Source organism: Apus apus, chromosome 1 (assembly GCF_020740795.1).
Source record: "Apus apus isolate bApuApu2 chromosome 1, bApuApu2.pri.cur, whole genome shotgun sequence".
In the NCBI taxonomy this organism is placed as follows: domain Eukaryota; kingdom Metazoa; phylum Chordata; class Aves; order Apodiformes; family Apodidae; genus Apus; species Apus apus.
The window spans coordinates 16,279,486-16,296,555 of record NC_067282.1 but is presented as its reverse complement, the minus strand read 5'-3'; the positions used below and the strand labels follow the sequence as shown (position 1 = coordinate 16,296,555).

Here is a 17,070-nt window from a genome sequence, read left to right as displayed (position 1 = left end):
TCTCTGGGAGTCAAGAACTGAAACCACAGTTCCATTTTTCTCACAGATTCTTTCTTCCCTCTACCTCCATCCTGCCAAAAGCAAAATATGAGGCTCATAACTTTGCTACAAGATTAATATGAAAAAAAAAATAATGCAATCTAATCTCAGCATATTGACTTTAAAAGGCATTTTCAACTGATCGTGGAATCACTGATGAGTTTCTTCTGTACGTGTTAGCAAGTGTCTTTTGTTCCTCTGTGCCATGGCACCAGCACCTTGTCATGTGCCATGTCTGCCATGCTGAGGTCACCCACTTGTCTGCTTGGTAGCATTCATGAGGGGAACTGACTCAGGCACACTCAGGGTTGAGTCATGGCTCTTTGACACCTTGTGAGGACAGGGGTTCCTTTGAAGGAATAATTTTCTTGTGATTTGTACACCGCAGGCCTAGGTTTATCTTGAACTTAGCCATGGAGCAGTCTGGAGTACCATCTTAAAAGCAATTCTATCATTTGATGTAAGAAAGGAGAAACTATAAATCATCATGGTCTTTTCAGGTGTAATGCACTGTTTCCTTTTGTTTATCTCGTTTCTTTGACAGGCTAATGTGCAAAGGGTAGAGCCATCTCCTTTACCTCCTTGCACATTAACTTTCCGAGGTCTCTGTGCTGTGATTTGTCATGCATACCTATGCTTCATGTGAAGAAGGTCCTATCTAAGCCAAATTTATTTGCTTTTAAATTGCTACACTTTTATTCTTTTGATATCAAGTTTTGGGGGTCCAAGTTTACAACTGAAGTATTTTAATATTTCTCTCCTTATCACTCCCTCTCTTCTGCATTATAGAGCATGAATGTATCCCCACCAAAGTTCTGGTTTTCCTAAAAGTGGGTTCACTCTCATTCTGTGTTCATAAGGTATCTATGATGAACAGAAAATGTTACGTTTGCTCACTTTGGCATGGAGACTGTTGCACATTATGTAACACTCCAGGGATTTCTATAAATAACCACACATTTTTAACAGTCACTTTGCTGCTCTGTGGAATAATGTTCTTTTGACAATGCATTGAGCTGGAAATCCAAACTTGTAAGCAAATGCTGAGAGTTACACTTTTGAAAGAACTCGAGCACTTCCTGAGTTGTGCTGAGAAAATGCTGACTAGTGTATTTGATTGCATTAGGCATTGATTGAAAAAATTATTTTTTCATTTCTGTGGATATTATATATAATTCTCTTGGCCATTTAAATAAAACATAGGTGTGACAGAAGCTGGTGTTTTGATATTATTTTTATATTGAATTTAAATGCTCCCACCCACAAATAAGATAGTGATTCCAGGCTTCATTTGAATATGACTTTTTTCTTATTTGGATGATTCTTTCTCCACAGTTAGTATTTACGGCAGTGGCTCTGACTTATCCCACTCTACAAGCAAAAGTATTGGATTATTGGAGAGGTTCTAATGGCTGTTCCTTTTTCTCTGTTTAAGGTCAAAGTTGTGTTCTGCCTGTGTTGATGGTCAGACAACCACAGAGCAGAGTTAACTTTATCAACATACCAAGTATTTGTTTGATTAATTGAATTTAGATTTGGAGCATTTAAAATAGAAATGTGTTAGACCAATAAGGGACTTGTACTTCCTTCAGTATACTTACATAATGGCATGTACGTGTCTTTAACTAGGCAGGAGTATCTTTACTGCTATGAAGTAAGTTTATTCTGATAGGGGGTAGACTCATCTGTCCATTGGAGGCATCTATGTCCAAGCTTTTTGCTCCCTTTGCAACCAAAGTGCAGGTTTTTCTATGCATTGGACACAATTAATTCAACACTGACTTAGATGTCTCATATAGATCACATGAATTTTATTCTAGAAGCACCTGTTTATGTTATTGCCTATAAAAAGAGGAGTGTCTAGTTTAGCTGTAAACACAGTAAAGCCAAGAATTCCACACTATCCACACTTGCACTACATTAATTATCCCAGAAACAAGCTGTGTAGTTTTTGTTTGAAGGCAGAACGATACCCTCCTACATGTCTCCTTCCTTTTTCCACCCAGAGCTCTCTTAAGTCATTGGTTCATCCTTCTGCGTCCCAGCAAGACTGATCAACTTTGGCAGATCTCAGAAATCTCCAGTAATGGAGTATCCAGTTCCTTACCACTTGATGTTTCTATTCTCATTTTACTTACAAATAGAAGAAAATCCCACATGAAACTATATTTTTCCAGTTGGAGCCTCTTCTTGTTCATTTCACAATCACAGAAGGTTGAGGTTGGAAGGGACCTCTGGAGGTCATCTGGTTCAACCACCTGCTCACCTGTTTCAATTTGTGCCTATTGCCTCTTGTTCTGTCTCTGAACACCACTGAAAGGAGCCTGGCTCCCTCATGTGTGCATGTTCCTTTTGAGGTACTCATGGTTGAGATTTTCCTGAGCCTTCTCATCTCCACAGTAAACAGACCCAACTGTCTCAGCCTTTCCTTATAGGAGAGATGCTCTAGTCCCTTAATCATCTTTGTGGCCCTTCACTGGATACTCTCCAGCATGTCCATGCCTCCCTTGTGCTGAGGAGCCCAGCACTCCAGGTGTGGCCTCACCAGGGCTGAGCAGAGGGGAAGGATCACCTCCTTTAACTTGGTGCAGCACTAATGAAGCCCAGAGCACTGTTACCCTTTGCTGCAAGGACCCATTGCTGGCTCATGTTCAGTGTGGTGTCCACCATAAGCCCTAGGTCCTTTTCTGCAGAGCTTTTCCCACTGGTTTTGTAGCATAGTCTGACTTATTTGATTCAGCTTTTATTGTATCTGAAGGGTTTCATCCCCCACCCTGAGAATTTTCCTCTTTGGGGTAAATGTTCAGGTTTTTTTTGCAGGTCACATTTTATAGACCTTTCATCACATTAACTGCTCTTCTTCAGACTCTCTAATTTATCCACCTTTTTGTTTTACCAAACAGGAACAGATTTGCCCATCTGGACCTGAACACTGGTGGTCAGAGCAGAAGGATTACCTCCTGTGTTTTGCAAAGTGATGCTTTTGTTTACATAGTCCTGTATGGTGTTTTCTTTCTTAATGGCAGCATGACTAGTTAGCTAATATTCATCTGTTTCACTCTGTAGACTCTGGACCATCTTCTTAGGAGTGGTTAGCCTGCCTGTATTTTTTGCAGTTGATTATTTCTGTCTAATAATATTAATTGTCCTTGTTTTAATTATGTTTTTAGGTAATTTTTCCAATTGAAGATTTTATTAGGTTTTTTTTAATTCCATTTTGTCCATCATACTTGCAGCCCTTCTTCTAAATGTGTCATCAGGTAACATGACAAGCATAGTCATGTCACATTTCTTTCTGGAAGTGTCTTGTTGCCTTGTGTGGTGCTCACAAAATCCCCATAGCCTATAACTGCTCTAATACTTTGGGATATCTTGCTATAAATGTCCCTAAGACTCTGCCATGTATTCTTCAGGACATTCAGAGGAGTAAATCCAGCTGTTTTAAAATGTAGGCTAACAGCTGGCTCACCTTTCTAAAAGTCACCCTATACTCTCATCCTCAATGTGCAGTGTATTTTCTTTGCACCTTGAAGTGATGAAGGTGTCCAGCTTGATGTGTTGCAAGCTGATTTTCCTCCAGTTTTCCCAGTCCTCTAAATAATTATGGGTCTGTTAAAGAAGCAGCCTTGTTTATTCTCATTGAATTTTTTATTATGTTAAGTCAAGTGTGCCTGTTTACAAAAGTGTGGCCCAGCACTGTAAGTTTCCTAGCCTAATCCCAATAAAAAACTAAAAAAAGAAGGCTACAATCGCAGTTTGGGAGGGATTATGTACTGGTCAAAGTCAAAGCAGCAGCTCCATTAAAATTTGTGGATTGCAGAGGCTGCAGAATACATGGCCTGGACAAATGACAAACCCAAATTCTTTCTCAAAAATACCATTTCACATAGTAAGAGTATTATTTTCCAGAAGGTGTGTATGCCTTCTCTCAGTCACTATTCCAAAATGCCTGTCTTTGTACAGAGAAATACCGTCTTCCATCAATGCAATGAACAAGGCTTTTCCTCATGCTTTTCTTTAAAGACTAGGCAGTGGAGTTGGCTTTTGATTCATAAGCTTTTGATCCATACTTAATCCCAGGGTGGCATGCATCCAGAGCATGCAGAGCACTGGATATTGTGTACCTAATAAAGTAGCTGTTGGTGTACAGCACAGTAGGAGACTGTCTCATGTTCTCATACAGCAGCTTTGGAGTCTGTCAGTGTTCCCTGGGTTGCTCTTTGGGGAGCTGGCTGAAAGAGTTTCTGAGAAGCAGGATATCTTCTCTTTGCTCCCCTTTCTTTGCAGTGGGTTTGCACTGAAAATTCAGCAATAATTTTATTTGCTTTTCATCCGAGGACTACTTATGCTGCACCATCATTTTGCAGCAATATGATTATGTAAAGCATGATGTGTAATTGCTCATTTTAAAATGTTCTCTTATACCACTGTAGATCAGGATAAAGTTCTCTGAAAACAGTGGAATTATTCTCATTTTATTTGGTGAGAATATAATTAAAGAGACAGGAAAGCAATGAAATGTAGCAGTAATGAAATACAACTGATGAAATGAAATCTTTCACTGCTTACAATAAAGATAGATGATATAATCCTGATTGCCTGTAGGCTTGTGGTCCAGGTTTAAAGTAGATCCAGCTCTGCAGACATGCCGAGAAGTGTGACATGCTGTGTCAAGCTTCAGGGCAAATAGATGTCCCATTTCATTCAGTTATACTCCAAGATACAGAGAAGGATATGAGGCAAGAAAGTCCAAAGAGAAGAGGTGGAGGTTATGCTGGATCACAGTTGTAGACCAAGTCCTCTAGAAAGAGTCTCAATTACATCAGAAAGCTCTTTGGAAAGGAAAAAGCTTTGCAAAGACTGAGAAGAGTGGTGCAGTCTTAGCTCTTCTGTACTTTTGTGCTTTACAAGATAGGAGTGTTTGTCCACAGGCAAGCTGGGCTAGCTTTGCTTCCACCTTCCAGTTCCCTGATTTGGCACCTTGAAGAGACTGCTTGGCCATTTTCTAAACGAAAAATAAAAAAAAAGCCTCAGTCATCAAGAGAGAGCAGGACAACAGAATCACTAACATGAAATGAATGGAGTGTTAGGAAGCATCAACAATGCCTGTTAAGCAGAGCAAATGATAATAATATTTAGAGGTTAAGGTCAAAATAGCACTGAACCTTTGACACTTTCAGGAAATGGAGCAGTTGTGTAGGGAGAAAAACTTTGCTTATGTTTCTAAAATTGCTTTAGAAACCCTCAGCCTTGTTGAAGCAGGGCCCAGATCACTTGGGCAGAAGAATAGCTTATTATCAGTCAGGCATTTTACAGGATTGGCTGTGTCTTCTGTTACATCTCACACATAAGCCTTGAAGTGTGTTACAGGGTGGTCAGTATCGTTGTTCCTGCTGTGCTGAAAGGCCAAAATAGCACTCAGAGTTGATAATTTGCCTGGGGTTACCTAGAAGCACAGCAGAGGACTCCAGAGTGCTGCTTGAGTAGGTTATTTACTTGAGCAGTGTTTCCCAAGAAGAATCCACCTGGGAAAGTTGGCACAATGTATTCACATGGACAGAAATCACATCAAAATGTTTAACACCTCAAATTGAGAAGAGCAAAGCAGGATCACAGGGGGATGCACTGATTTTTCTTCTTGTCTCACAGCAGGTTAACAGAAGAAACACAGTTCCAAGCCAGGTGCCTTGTCTTGCTGACCAGCAGCCCACCCCCAGGCCAGGCTGGCTCAGCCAGGGTCTGTGGCCACACTCTCTCCTCCTAAGCTGACACCCTATTTTCAACTGGAGGTGGATAAGAGAAGCGATAATATGAGATCCATTTATTTTGCACACCAGTGAAGTTCTAGGAGCAGAAAACATAAAAGATCTCTGGCAAAGGGGAAAGAAATAAGAAGCAAATACCATGTATGTCACATTTGGCAATATGTGCTTCAGAGTTTTTTATATGTGGCCTTTGAAAGTATGAGGCTGCATACATGATGAAAGCACCTATTTCCCTTACGTTTCGAGCAGTTAGCCATATGTTTTAAAATAAAAAAGATCAATGAAGCATTAACTCTGGCAACCTAAGTAGCTGACTAGTTTTCTCACAGACGTGACTGTCCCATTATGCACCCAAGAGTACTGAGGGAGCTGGCAGAAGTAGGAGAGTTGGACTAGATGATCTCTAGAGGTCCCTTCCAACTGTAGCAACTGTGATTCTGTGATTCTGTGATTCTGTGATTCTGTGATGTGCTCACCAAGCCCCTTTCCATCATGTATGAGCAGTCTTGGCTTACTGGGGAGGTCCCAGTTGACTGGAGATTGAGCCAACAATGTACTCTTGCAGCCAAGAAGGCCAGTGCCATCCTGGGGTGCATTAAGAAAATCGTGGCCAGCAGGTCAAGGGAGGTTCTCCTTCCCCTCTGCTCTGCCTTGGTCAGACCTCACCTGGAGTACTGCGTGCCGTTCTGGGTTCCCCAGTTCAAGAAGGACAAGAAACTACTGGAGAGACACAGGGCCACTAAGATGATTAGGGAACTGGAGCATTTACCATATGAGAAAAGGCTGAGAGAGCTGGGTCTGTTTAGCTTTGATAAAAGGAGGCTGGGGAGGGATCTAATACATGTTTATAAATATCTGAAGGGTGGGTGTCAGGAGGATGGGTTCACACTCTTCTCAGTGGTGTCAAGTGACAGAACAAGCGCCTATGGTCACAAACTGCTACACAGGAGATTTAACCTGAATATGAGAAAATACTTCTTTACTCTGAGGGTAACAGAGCATTGGAACAAACTGCCCAAGGAGGTTGTGGAGCCTCCATCCCTGGAGACATTCAAAACTGCCTGGATGTGTTCTTGTGTGATCTGCTCTAGGGGATCCTGCTCTAGCAGGGTGGTTGGACTAGATGATCTTTCAAGGTCCCTTCCAGCCCCTAATATTCTGTGATTCTGTGTGATTCTGTCATAGTGAGGTATGGAGGCAGAGGAGCATGAGAACAGAGCATTAGGATCTGTAATGACAGCAAATTATCTCACGTAAAAAATCCTTAATAGAAACAGGAGCTGTCCTCTCATCAGGAGCTTACAGGCCCCTGGACTCAAATGACATTATTATTACAGACACTTCTGGATTCTCTGATTGAGGTTTTCCTATTTTGCTTGAAAGGACTGGAAGGAGGATTCAATGATAAAGTGAATCATGTGAGACTGAGGGAATGCCTACACGATGAAAGAAAGGGTGACTGGAGGAGACCTTGGTATTTCAGTGGATTGTGTGGAATAGGAAAATACAGATTTAAGGCATTATAGTGCCTAGCACTGTGCTTAGATGCACCAGGCTTGTGAGTTGTGCCTGTTTTGACTGTGAGGTCCTAGGGATAAGGACTGTGGTGTTTTTTTTATATCACCTGGCACAGTATTGCTCTGGCCTCTGTGCAGTCCTGGAATGCAAGGATTACCTATGATGTTTTTTTCAAGTCAGGAGGCTATGGCAGGCTGTAAATGTTCATCTTCGTTTTCTGTTTGCTTGGTTTTGGTTTTTTTAAAATCTATATTCAGGTGAGCAATATCTTGTGTGACCTGAGTAAGTTAATAAAAATCAGAATGTATGTAGCCTCAAGTTTTAAATATATCCTTACAGTTAGTTTTCAATGTCTATTTCAGTCTGGTAGTTTTGTAGTCGACTGCCATTGTGGAGCAAGAGGAAACAAGCCAGGGCCTCATTTGTATCAACCACTGGACAGCATTCAAAACATGTAGCCATTTAACAGGCAAATACAAAATTTATAAACCAGAGGGATGAACCACCTGCTGCTTCCTTCCTATTGTTCCTTCTTCTATTCTGCAAATACAGATTACATTATTCTGCATCACCAAGAAATCTGCAGGCTCTAATAGAATGTCTGCCTTGAGCTCTGCGGCTTGTGTAAGAAGGCAAATAGGAAATAGGAGCCCTGGTGCACTTCTTCCATGCCATTTATTATTTTATGGAGTTCTTTGTCACATCTGTTCTTATTTGATTCCTCTATTACATAGCCATTTGATTTGGTAGCTGTTTTGCTGAAAAAAGAATGGAAGCTACTTCACGATTTCAATAACCTGCTTTTAGATAGTTGTCATTTGCCTTTACTTTTGTGCTTTTTTTGATTTATACATAGGTAACAGAAAAGGAGATACTCTGGAATTTGCTTTTAAGGTCAGGTACATTCCAGGAGCAAAATTTAGAAATGTTATTTACACACCATTCTGAGAAATACGTGTTATTGTGGTTGCTTTCTTATTTAATTGGTTTGACGTAGAATCCAACGTGATTTGGGAGCACTTTTGTGTCACTATGGGCTATTTCCTGACTCACCTTGGTGTGTAGGCTCTGTGAGTCTCATTGCTTGAATAAGTGAGGGTAACAGGCTTGTATATAAAAGGCTACAGTTTTTCATTTTAGCTGAGGAGGAAAGATGGGGAAAGTAAAATGGGTATCCACGTCTATCAGCTCATTTTTCCTTTTCTAAACTCTATTTTTATTTTTCAGGTGATGGAAATTAAAGGACAAATGATTCATGTGCCAGAATCAAATTCAGTTTTGTTTCTGGGTTCCCCCTGTGTGGACAAGCTGGATGAACTGATGGGTCGAGGCCTCCATCTATCAGACATACCTATCCATGATGCTACTCGTGATGTCATACTGGTTGGGGAGCAAGCAAAGGCCCAGGATGGCTTAAAAAAACGAATGGATAAGCTGAAGGCAACGCTAGAATGCACACACCAAGCCCTGGAAGAGGAGAAAAAGAAAACAGTAGATCTCCTTATTTCTATTTTCCCTGAAGAAGTGGCTCAGCAGCTGTGGCAGGGGCAGCAAGTTCAGGCCAGGAAGTTTGATGATGTCACCATGCTCTTCTCAGACATTGTTGGCTTCACTGCCATCTGTGCGCAGTGCACGCCCATGCAGGTCATCAGCATGCTGAACGAGCTCTACACTCGCTTTGACCATCAGTGTGGATTCCTGGACATCTACAAGGTAATAGCTCAAGTCATACAGAATCACAAAATGTTAGGGGTTGGAAGGGACCTCAAAAGATCATCTAGTCCAACAGTCTAGGTCACACAGGAACATGTCCGGGTGGGTTTTGAATGTCTCCAGAGAAGGAGACTCCACAATCTCCCTGGGCAGCCAGTTCCAGCATCCTGTCACCCTCACCGTGAAAAAGTTTTTTGTTTACATGGAACCTCCTATGCTCCAGTTTGCACCTGTTGCCCCTTGTCCTATCACTGGACATCACTGAGTAGAGCCTGGCTCCATCCTCTGGAACTCACCCTTTACGTATTTGTAAACATAAATGAGGTCACCCCTCAGTCTCGTCTTCTCCAAGCTAAAGAGACCCAGCTCCTTCAGCCTTTCCTCATATCCACTCCCTTAATCATCTGAGTTAGCAAAATCTAATTTAAACTAAGATAGAAAAATCCCAGTACCCATCTTCCGAAATTACAGACTTTCCTTATAAAAACAGAAAGGCAATAGTTTTGTTTTGTGTGAAAAGAGTGAAACTGAAATGTGCCCACTGAAAATCAAATACTTTGATGCTGAGCTGTCATCATGGTTCCCCCATGGGATTATATACCTCATACTCCCATTTTGCTATAGGAACGTACACCTCCTGTATTATAGGCTGGTCTCCTTTTGGTGACGCATCAGCCATGGTGTCCTAAGGGTGATGAATTGCACAGTGGTGAGCCTAGCCCAAGCTGCATCTTCTGGAAGGCACTCAAATACTTCTTCTTTCAGCTGAAACTTGAATGGTTTAGGGTTTGAGTCCTTATCTGTCACCCAAAATAATTCAGATTTTCCACAATAAGCAGAGCATTCACTAAAAAAAGAGAGAGATTTAAACTCCCACTGAAAAACAGGAAGATGACATCAGGTGTCCATTCACTGGAGTGCCACGCTCCTTTGCTGTTCTGCAAAAAAGGAGATGTTGCATGTGTTGGTCCTGTTACAGACTTCATCACCTTTATTTCTCTTCAGTGGTGTCCAGTATCTATTTAAGGGAAAAAAGAGGGAAGGCAGAATTTAATAAGTGTAGTTAAGATACTGTCTGTATAATTAGCCATGAAATCTACAAACAATGTTTGGATATAGAATTTATTTTTATAATAGAATGCACTAAAGAAAAAAAAGTGGTTGTAAATTTGCATATTGACTTCATTTTCTGTCTGAGCTTCGCAAACTAAATCACCAGTTTTCAAACTGCTTCAAATAATATTTGTTGATAGTCTATAGAGAAAAGCCTTCACAAGAGTGCTGTCCCTTTAATTTTTAGCCTCTGATACACTTTAAAAGGCATCAAAAAATACTAATTGCCAACCCAAACAATAACTGTGGCTGAAAAGTTATAATATGTACCACATATAGAGCTCACCATGTTATATATTGGTAGGACAGTATGCCAAAGTAAAAGATCACACTGTGAATAAGTTTTGTGCTTCTGGGCTAGCAGCTTGTATTACTAATGCTCAGAAGCATTAGTACCATGATGGGAGATGACTATGGTGAAGGTACCAACCCATGTTTGAAAATTGTTACTTTGATATAGTTAGAAGAGTTTGGAAGTCTGATCTCTATTGTATTTCTCTGATATAACTGCACTGGATCTTGAGCCTGCTCTGAGAACAGGACTTGAGGAACTTCTGACACACAATCGAGAGTAATACCTAGTGACCCTGTTTCACGTGCTGTATCTGGTACATGGGTGTAGTTAGCATTTTCCCAGATGATTAATTTTAGTTAGTTGCATTAAGGCATTCAGGACATTCTTTGTTGAAAACTATGGTTACATGGGAATAGGAAATAAAATATGTAAAACTCTGTGACCTGTTTGGAAGAAAGGTTGGCTGAGTCCTGTGAGAACACTAAGAAGCAATATTTATACAAAGGTCATGAATATTGCATCATTTAGAGCAGGACTCATGGCCTTTCACCGAGCTTTGTGCCACTTTGGATAGAAAGATGTTACTGTACAGAAATACTGTCCTGACCAGTGAAATAAAGTGGCTGCTGCTGATATAGGCAAAGTAAGCTTTATGCATTCAGAAAAACAATAAACACTCCAAGAAGCTGAGATCTCCATGTATTGCAAGAAGCAGAAGAATAAACAGAACCTATTTTTCTATGGAAGGCTCTCTCACACCTCTAACACCCTTTCTCCACTGATACTGCCTTAATACAGCCAGTTCTTTCCCAGGGTATTTAATCCTATTTATTCCTCCATTTCTGTACTCTGTCATGTCCCCTGAACCTCCCTACACATCCCTTGCTTCCCTCCACAGCCCATCCATGTCCAAGTCATTGTGCACTGTTGCTAATTTGGAGTTGTGTAAATCTTATCATTTTTCTTCCCCCCAAATTTTTTTCTTTTTTCCTCCTTTTTATTTCCCCCCCCCCCTTCTTTTTAACCAGAAGTCTGGAACAGTTACTGTGGGGTTAGGTAAAAATGACTCAGTTCAGCATCACAGAAAGACAAAACTCAGCCAATGAGTCCTTTTTCTTTTCCTTGGAGAATCATGCTTAAAATAAGATGACTATTACTTTGAAAAAGTGCTTGCACTTTAAAATAAAAATAGCTTGTATGTTTATAGTATTTTCATTTGTTTCAGATTATATTCTGGAAGCTAAGTTTATTGCTAGGAATGATCACCACTACAATAACTATAATTTTAGAAGTTATTGTCAGGCATTGAATTTCAAATATATAATCACCAGGATTTGTATCAGAGTCTGCCGCGAAGTTATTCTCCTCTAACTAGGCTGCAGAAATTTATCCCATGACCTATATATACAACATAACATATTGTAAAATTTGCTTGTTTTTAAGCAATATGGCAAGAATAATTTGCAAAAAATATTTGTTGAGTACTTCTGAATACCAAATTCACCATTTTGTAAACAGAAAATTAAGTGAAGTCCATTAAATAAATTATTCACCCAGCTTTACTGCTGGAACATTTTGAATTCAGAACCTCAGTGCTTCTAATCTTGGGCCAGACAATGAACATAATCTTTCCAGTTGTCTCATACTATTCATTCAGGGATGTTTACAGAGAAGTATGGCATGAAAAGAACAAAGATTGTCACATTTAAGAAGTCAGACACAGAGGGCAAGCGTAATGAGCTGTTGGGTACAGAATAAGAAATACTTGGAGAGGGCTGAAGGGGAATGGATTAGATTTTGAAATTTCTTGAAAGTAAGTAGCTATGACTGATGAGGTAAGGAAAGGATATCCAATGAATGGATGTATAGGCAGGGATGACACAAACAGATGATGGGCTCAGAAAGTGAACTTCGCAGAAGCATTTTGAGTGGATACCGAAGATGACAGATCACATTTGTCCAGTCTGACTAAGAACACTGCAGTGATTGAGGTGCGTGGTGATAAAAGTCTGGGTGACAGTTTTAGCAGTCTGGAAGAATCTGTTTTAGAGTGAAACTTTAGAAATAATCTGTTTACATGTAGCCTTGACACTCTTGGAGCAATCACATGCCAAGACCACACCTGTTTTTCTCTGTATGTTCCTGTGGAACATGAGCCAAATGCTGGGAAACAATGCTCCAGCTTAACTATCTCTTTATCAAATAAGCTATTTAGGTATGCTGCAGCCATAGCTGCTGGCATTTAAAACCTAACCCTGCAGACTGAAATTGTCCCTGCGTAAGATTCCTGTGGCTTCTGTTTCTCCCTCCAAGTAATATGTCTTTGACATAGGATAATTTTAAATACTTCTGCTTGTGGAGTCCTTTTGCCCATGTAGGGCTGCTTTCTTAGCTCTTTCTCTCTCAGTTGCCTTTCTGAAACATCCCCATTTCCCTTGCTTCTCATTTAACTGCTGTATGGAGTTAAGGCACCATGTACTGTGGCTGTTTTTTTGGCCATGCATGGACTGGCTGGTGGGCTATATATGGTGGCTGGGTAATACCAAGCCAAATAGAACAAAAACAGGACTGCTCCTCTAGGTATTGGCTTCTTTGTCCTTTCTCTGAACAGTGCACCATTTTTCCTTGAAGACTTTTGCAGATTTTCCCCTAACACTATGCATGACTTTCTGTGAAGTGCTTACTGAGTTTCACTTTCCACGTCTAAGCAGAGTCCTAAATATTTTTGACAATGAGCTATTGACAGCTGCCAAAATGTCTTTGTTATACATCTTTGTTGCCAAAATTTTAATTGAAAGTTTATTGAATATTTATTGAATAAGACAGTATACTTATACAGGTTAATTTCATAGTTAGAATTCACAGCTTTGTTATGTGAATTTCTGGCTTCTTTTTCGTTTCCTTATTTGGGTAAACTGATGCGCTCTCTGAGTGGTAACAGGCACATGCCTCAAAGTCCTTTAGCAGCTTCCTTGGGGTTCTCTTTGGCTGTTATTCCTGGCAACATTAATTTGTTTACTTTGCACTGAATGATATTGGTTTATTTTCATTTTTTCTGAAGGATACAGCTAGTATGTCAGAGTAATTTCCTGATTTTATACATCCGACTCTGGCTACAGCCTTAATTTTTGCTCGCTGTGAAGATCTCAGACTAAAAAAGGGTGGGAAACCTGTTCTGCTCTGCAATCATTCGAGACATACTCACCAGTTCTGAAAAATGTCGTTTATATTAAGGTTGTGATATAAGGTGTGTAGGAACCTCATCTTAAACTTGTATTTCCTAAAAATATGACTTTACGTTTTTATACTGGTAGTTTAACTTGCAAAAATCATTATTTATTCTACAGAAAATACCAACACTTTCTCAGCACAATGACTGTTCCTCCTTGCGATGCGGTATTTCTAAGTACATAGTCATATATATATTCTTAAGCTCACTATCAGTGCTATAATGACTAAAGAATACTGCAGTGACAGGAGTCATGAGCTTTTCTGAGGCTTTCCAGGCTTTATGTTTCATAAGTTAAAGACCATGGTCTCCAAGTTTCCGTGTCAAATCTATGGTCACCATTTTTTTCTTCTTTCTATCACTTCTGCACTTCTAACCTTTTAAGTTCAGTGCAACTACATGACCATTTTGAGAAGGTTTCAAATTCTTGTAGCTTCAGCTTAGACATCTGCAGAATGAAGATGATAATTACATGTAAGTAACATCTATAAATGATACTAATACTCTTATGTGAGCAATAACATGCATCAAATACTGTAATACACCTTTTTTAAGATTAATAAGTGCAGTTTTGGGGATTATTGGTGTACGAGGTGTTGCCTCTTCCTGTTAGTTAAAATTTAGTGGGTTTTGAATGAGTAATAGAAGAAAATGGATAATAGAAGAAAATTTCCACTGACCAGGAGATTACTCTCTCTCTGTGGTGCCAGCCAGGCTGGTAGAGCTGCCCTTCAGCACTCTGCTCTGCTAGGGTTCCACTACAGAGGGCTCCTGAGCCTTCTTGCTTTTGTGAGCAGGCTATAGCACTGACTTTCTTCTTGAACTCTCTGGCTGTGCATGGACATAACTTGCTGGCACACAGGTGTGTCTCACTCCAGTATGAAGTCAGGGCAAAGCTAGGGCACCTGTCTTTGGGAACTTGTAAGTGTTCTTGGGTTAAGTTAAAAAACTCCTCAAAACAAACAAACAGAAAAACCCACAAAAATTTCCTTGGATTTTCCCTGCAGTCCTGCTGTATCAGCACTTAGGAGCTCCAGGATATTTTAAGACTTCCCATTACTATAAGGATTTATTTTTCTTCTTTTGTCTTTAGGGAGATTAGCAAATGTAGCAAACAGACATGCAGGCTCCAAAAGAGTTATTCTTTGCTTTATAAACATACAGACGTGTACAAAGCACTGAAACATCTGTTCATGTTCCTCTGCTTTAGGCAATTGATCATGCAAGAATCCTCTAAAGAGTCTAGAACTTCTGCTTCTGTGTATAATTTCTTATTCAGGAGTACCATGCTTGTATGTATTTTCTTATATTTTTCTCATTTGTCTCTCTCCTTCCACTTCTCTCTTACCTGAAAAGCAGACAGTTCTTTATAAATGTCCTGCTCCATTTTCTCAGGGTGTTTGGGAGCCTTGGAGCCTATGTCCAGCTTGAAGGTCATGGGAGTGCTTCCCAAGTCCTCTGTGTATGAGCCCTGGCTATCTCCTTACTTTTTATCTGAATAGGACCCAGAAGGGTATCGTCCTTTTGGGCTCCCTGCTCTGTGTTGAGGAGTAAGCCCAAACACAGTAGCAGGAAAGGTACCATGGCTAAGAGCACAGTCTGTTGCAGCCTACAGGTTTCCTGATGCTATGTTTTGTAAAACCCAGTATTAAAAATCAAGTCCTTTGTTTTTTTCTTGTTTTTCTACCTTCGAAATTTTAGTCCCTTTGAGGACCTGAGAAAATAGATTTTGGTTTTCATCAATCTAGGCTTTTTCAATTTAAACAGCCTAGTGTTGTGTCAGATCTAGAGGATACATAACAACCATGACATCATATGTCATGTACCTGAGCATGCCAAGGTACTTTTTCATTCATGCAAATAGCATTCATAGCTGTATTTTAATTTCTTAAATTATTGAAATGAATATGGAGGATAGAATCATATAATGTCTTGTATTGGAAGAGACCTCTAAAGGTCATCTAGTCCAACCCCCCTACAATAAGTAGGGACATCTCCAACTAGACCAGATTGCTCAAAACCCCATCAAGCCTGACCTTGAATGTCTCCACAGATGGGGCCTCTACCACCTCTCGAAGCAACCCATTCAAGTGATCCACCACCTCCATGTTAAATAATTTTTTCCTAATATCCAAAGTAAATCTACTCTTCTCTAGCTTGAAACAATTACCCCTTATCCTATCATTACACGGCCTTGTGAACAGGTCTTCCCCAGCCTTCTTACAGGCCCCTTTCAGGTATTGGAAGGTCACTATAAAGTCCCCTGAGAGTCTTCTCTTCCTCAGGCTGAACAACCCCAACTCCCGCAGCCTGTCAACTTACTTAGGTAAGTTAAGAGAAACTAGCTAACATACACATTTCAAGACAGATAAATTAAAGTTAACGGAACCTTGAGGAAGTTGTGGTTGTTGAGTAGTAGTTTTTATACCAGGGATACGCATAGCAAATTAAGACCACTCTTACACCTGGAGAAGGGCAGTTGCATGAAATTGAAATGTGTGTCTTAAGTTATCCATGATTATTTTATTAAAAAAATCTTTACTTTGACATTGCAACTACCTCACATAATGCAGAATTCCAGCCAGGACATTTTCCATTCATCAGACACATTTGGTATGATTTTTGCAATACCATTCTTGCCTACAGAAGAGAGAAATCTTTTAAGCACTATAACTTTTGTTTTTCATAATTCTTGTGTGCAAATCTGATGTTGATACCACATAAATTATAAGTCTTCTAGCACGTCTCTATTCCACCTAGAGAAAAGAACACTTAAAAAATTCCACATTATGTTTACACAGCAAGTACTATTTGTCCCTTTTCATTTTGTAAAGAAAAGAGCACCCTGAATTAATGTGTAGATGAAAGAATTCCTCCATATATTGCATACTGAAAGATTTATGCTTAAGACTGCTAAGTAGGTGCTGTAGAAAGAGTTTGAATACAGCTTTGCCTGCAAAATGCTCCTGAACTTACCAGCATGTAGCATCATTAAACCCATTAAAAATAAAATGCCCTCAGGCCTGGTATGAGCAATTGCTTCATAATTAGGCTCTCGGGAAAAGAGCTGGGTTTTATACTAAGACATTTGTTTTAAAAAATGAGCTTTACCAGATGAACAGATTTCTGAACTTCACAGGTGGACAGTTGGAATCCATTCTCAATCACATGGGAGAGGTTTTTCTTACACTGAACTATTTCCAAAAGCAGGACGCAGTGTCGTAAAAAAACCTGCAGAGTTACCTTGAAACTGAGGCACAAGAATTCACTGCTTAGGAGTTAATTTTAAAAAGTGGAGAGACAGAAGTGAAGAGAACCAAACGCTAAGGTAGAAGCTGGAGGAGATTCTTGGGTCCATTTGAAGATAGTCTTATTCTCAATTCCTATCCTTTAAAAAA

The 17,070-nt window shown here is 39.9% G+C and overlaps 1 protein-coding gene across 1 annotated transcript in view; it reads left to right on the top strand.

The window, feature by feature from the left end:
* Positions 1-17,070, top strand: part of GUCY1A2 (guanylate cyclase 1 soluble subunit alpha 2) — a 151,731-nt gene that overhangs the window by 73,532 nt on the left and 61,129 nt on the right. Inside the window, exon 5 of the mRNA XM_051608903.1 lies at positions 8,550-9,035. Within this exon, the coding sequence (XP_051464863.1) occupies positions 8,550-9,035 (486 nt within the window). The remainder of the gene's footprint in view (positions 1-8,549; positions 9,036-17,070) is intronic.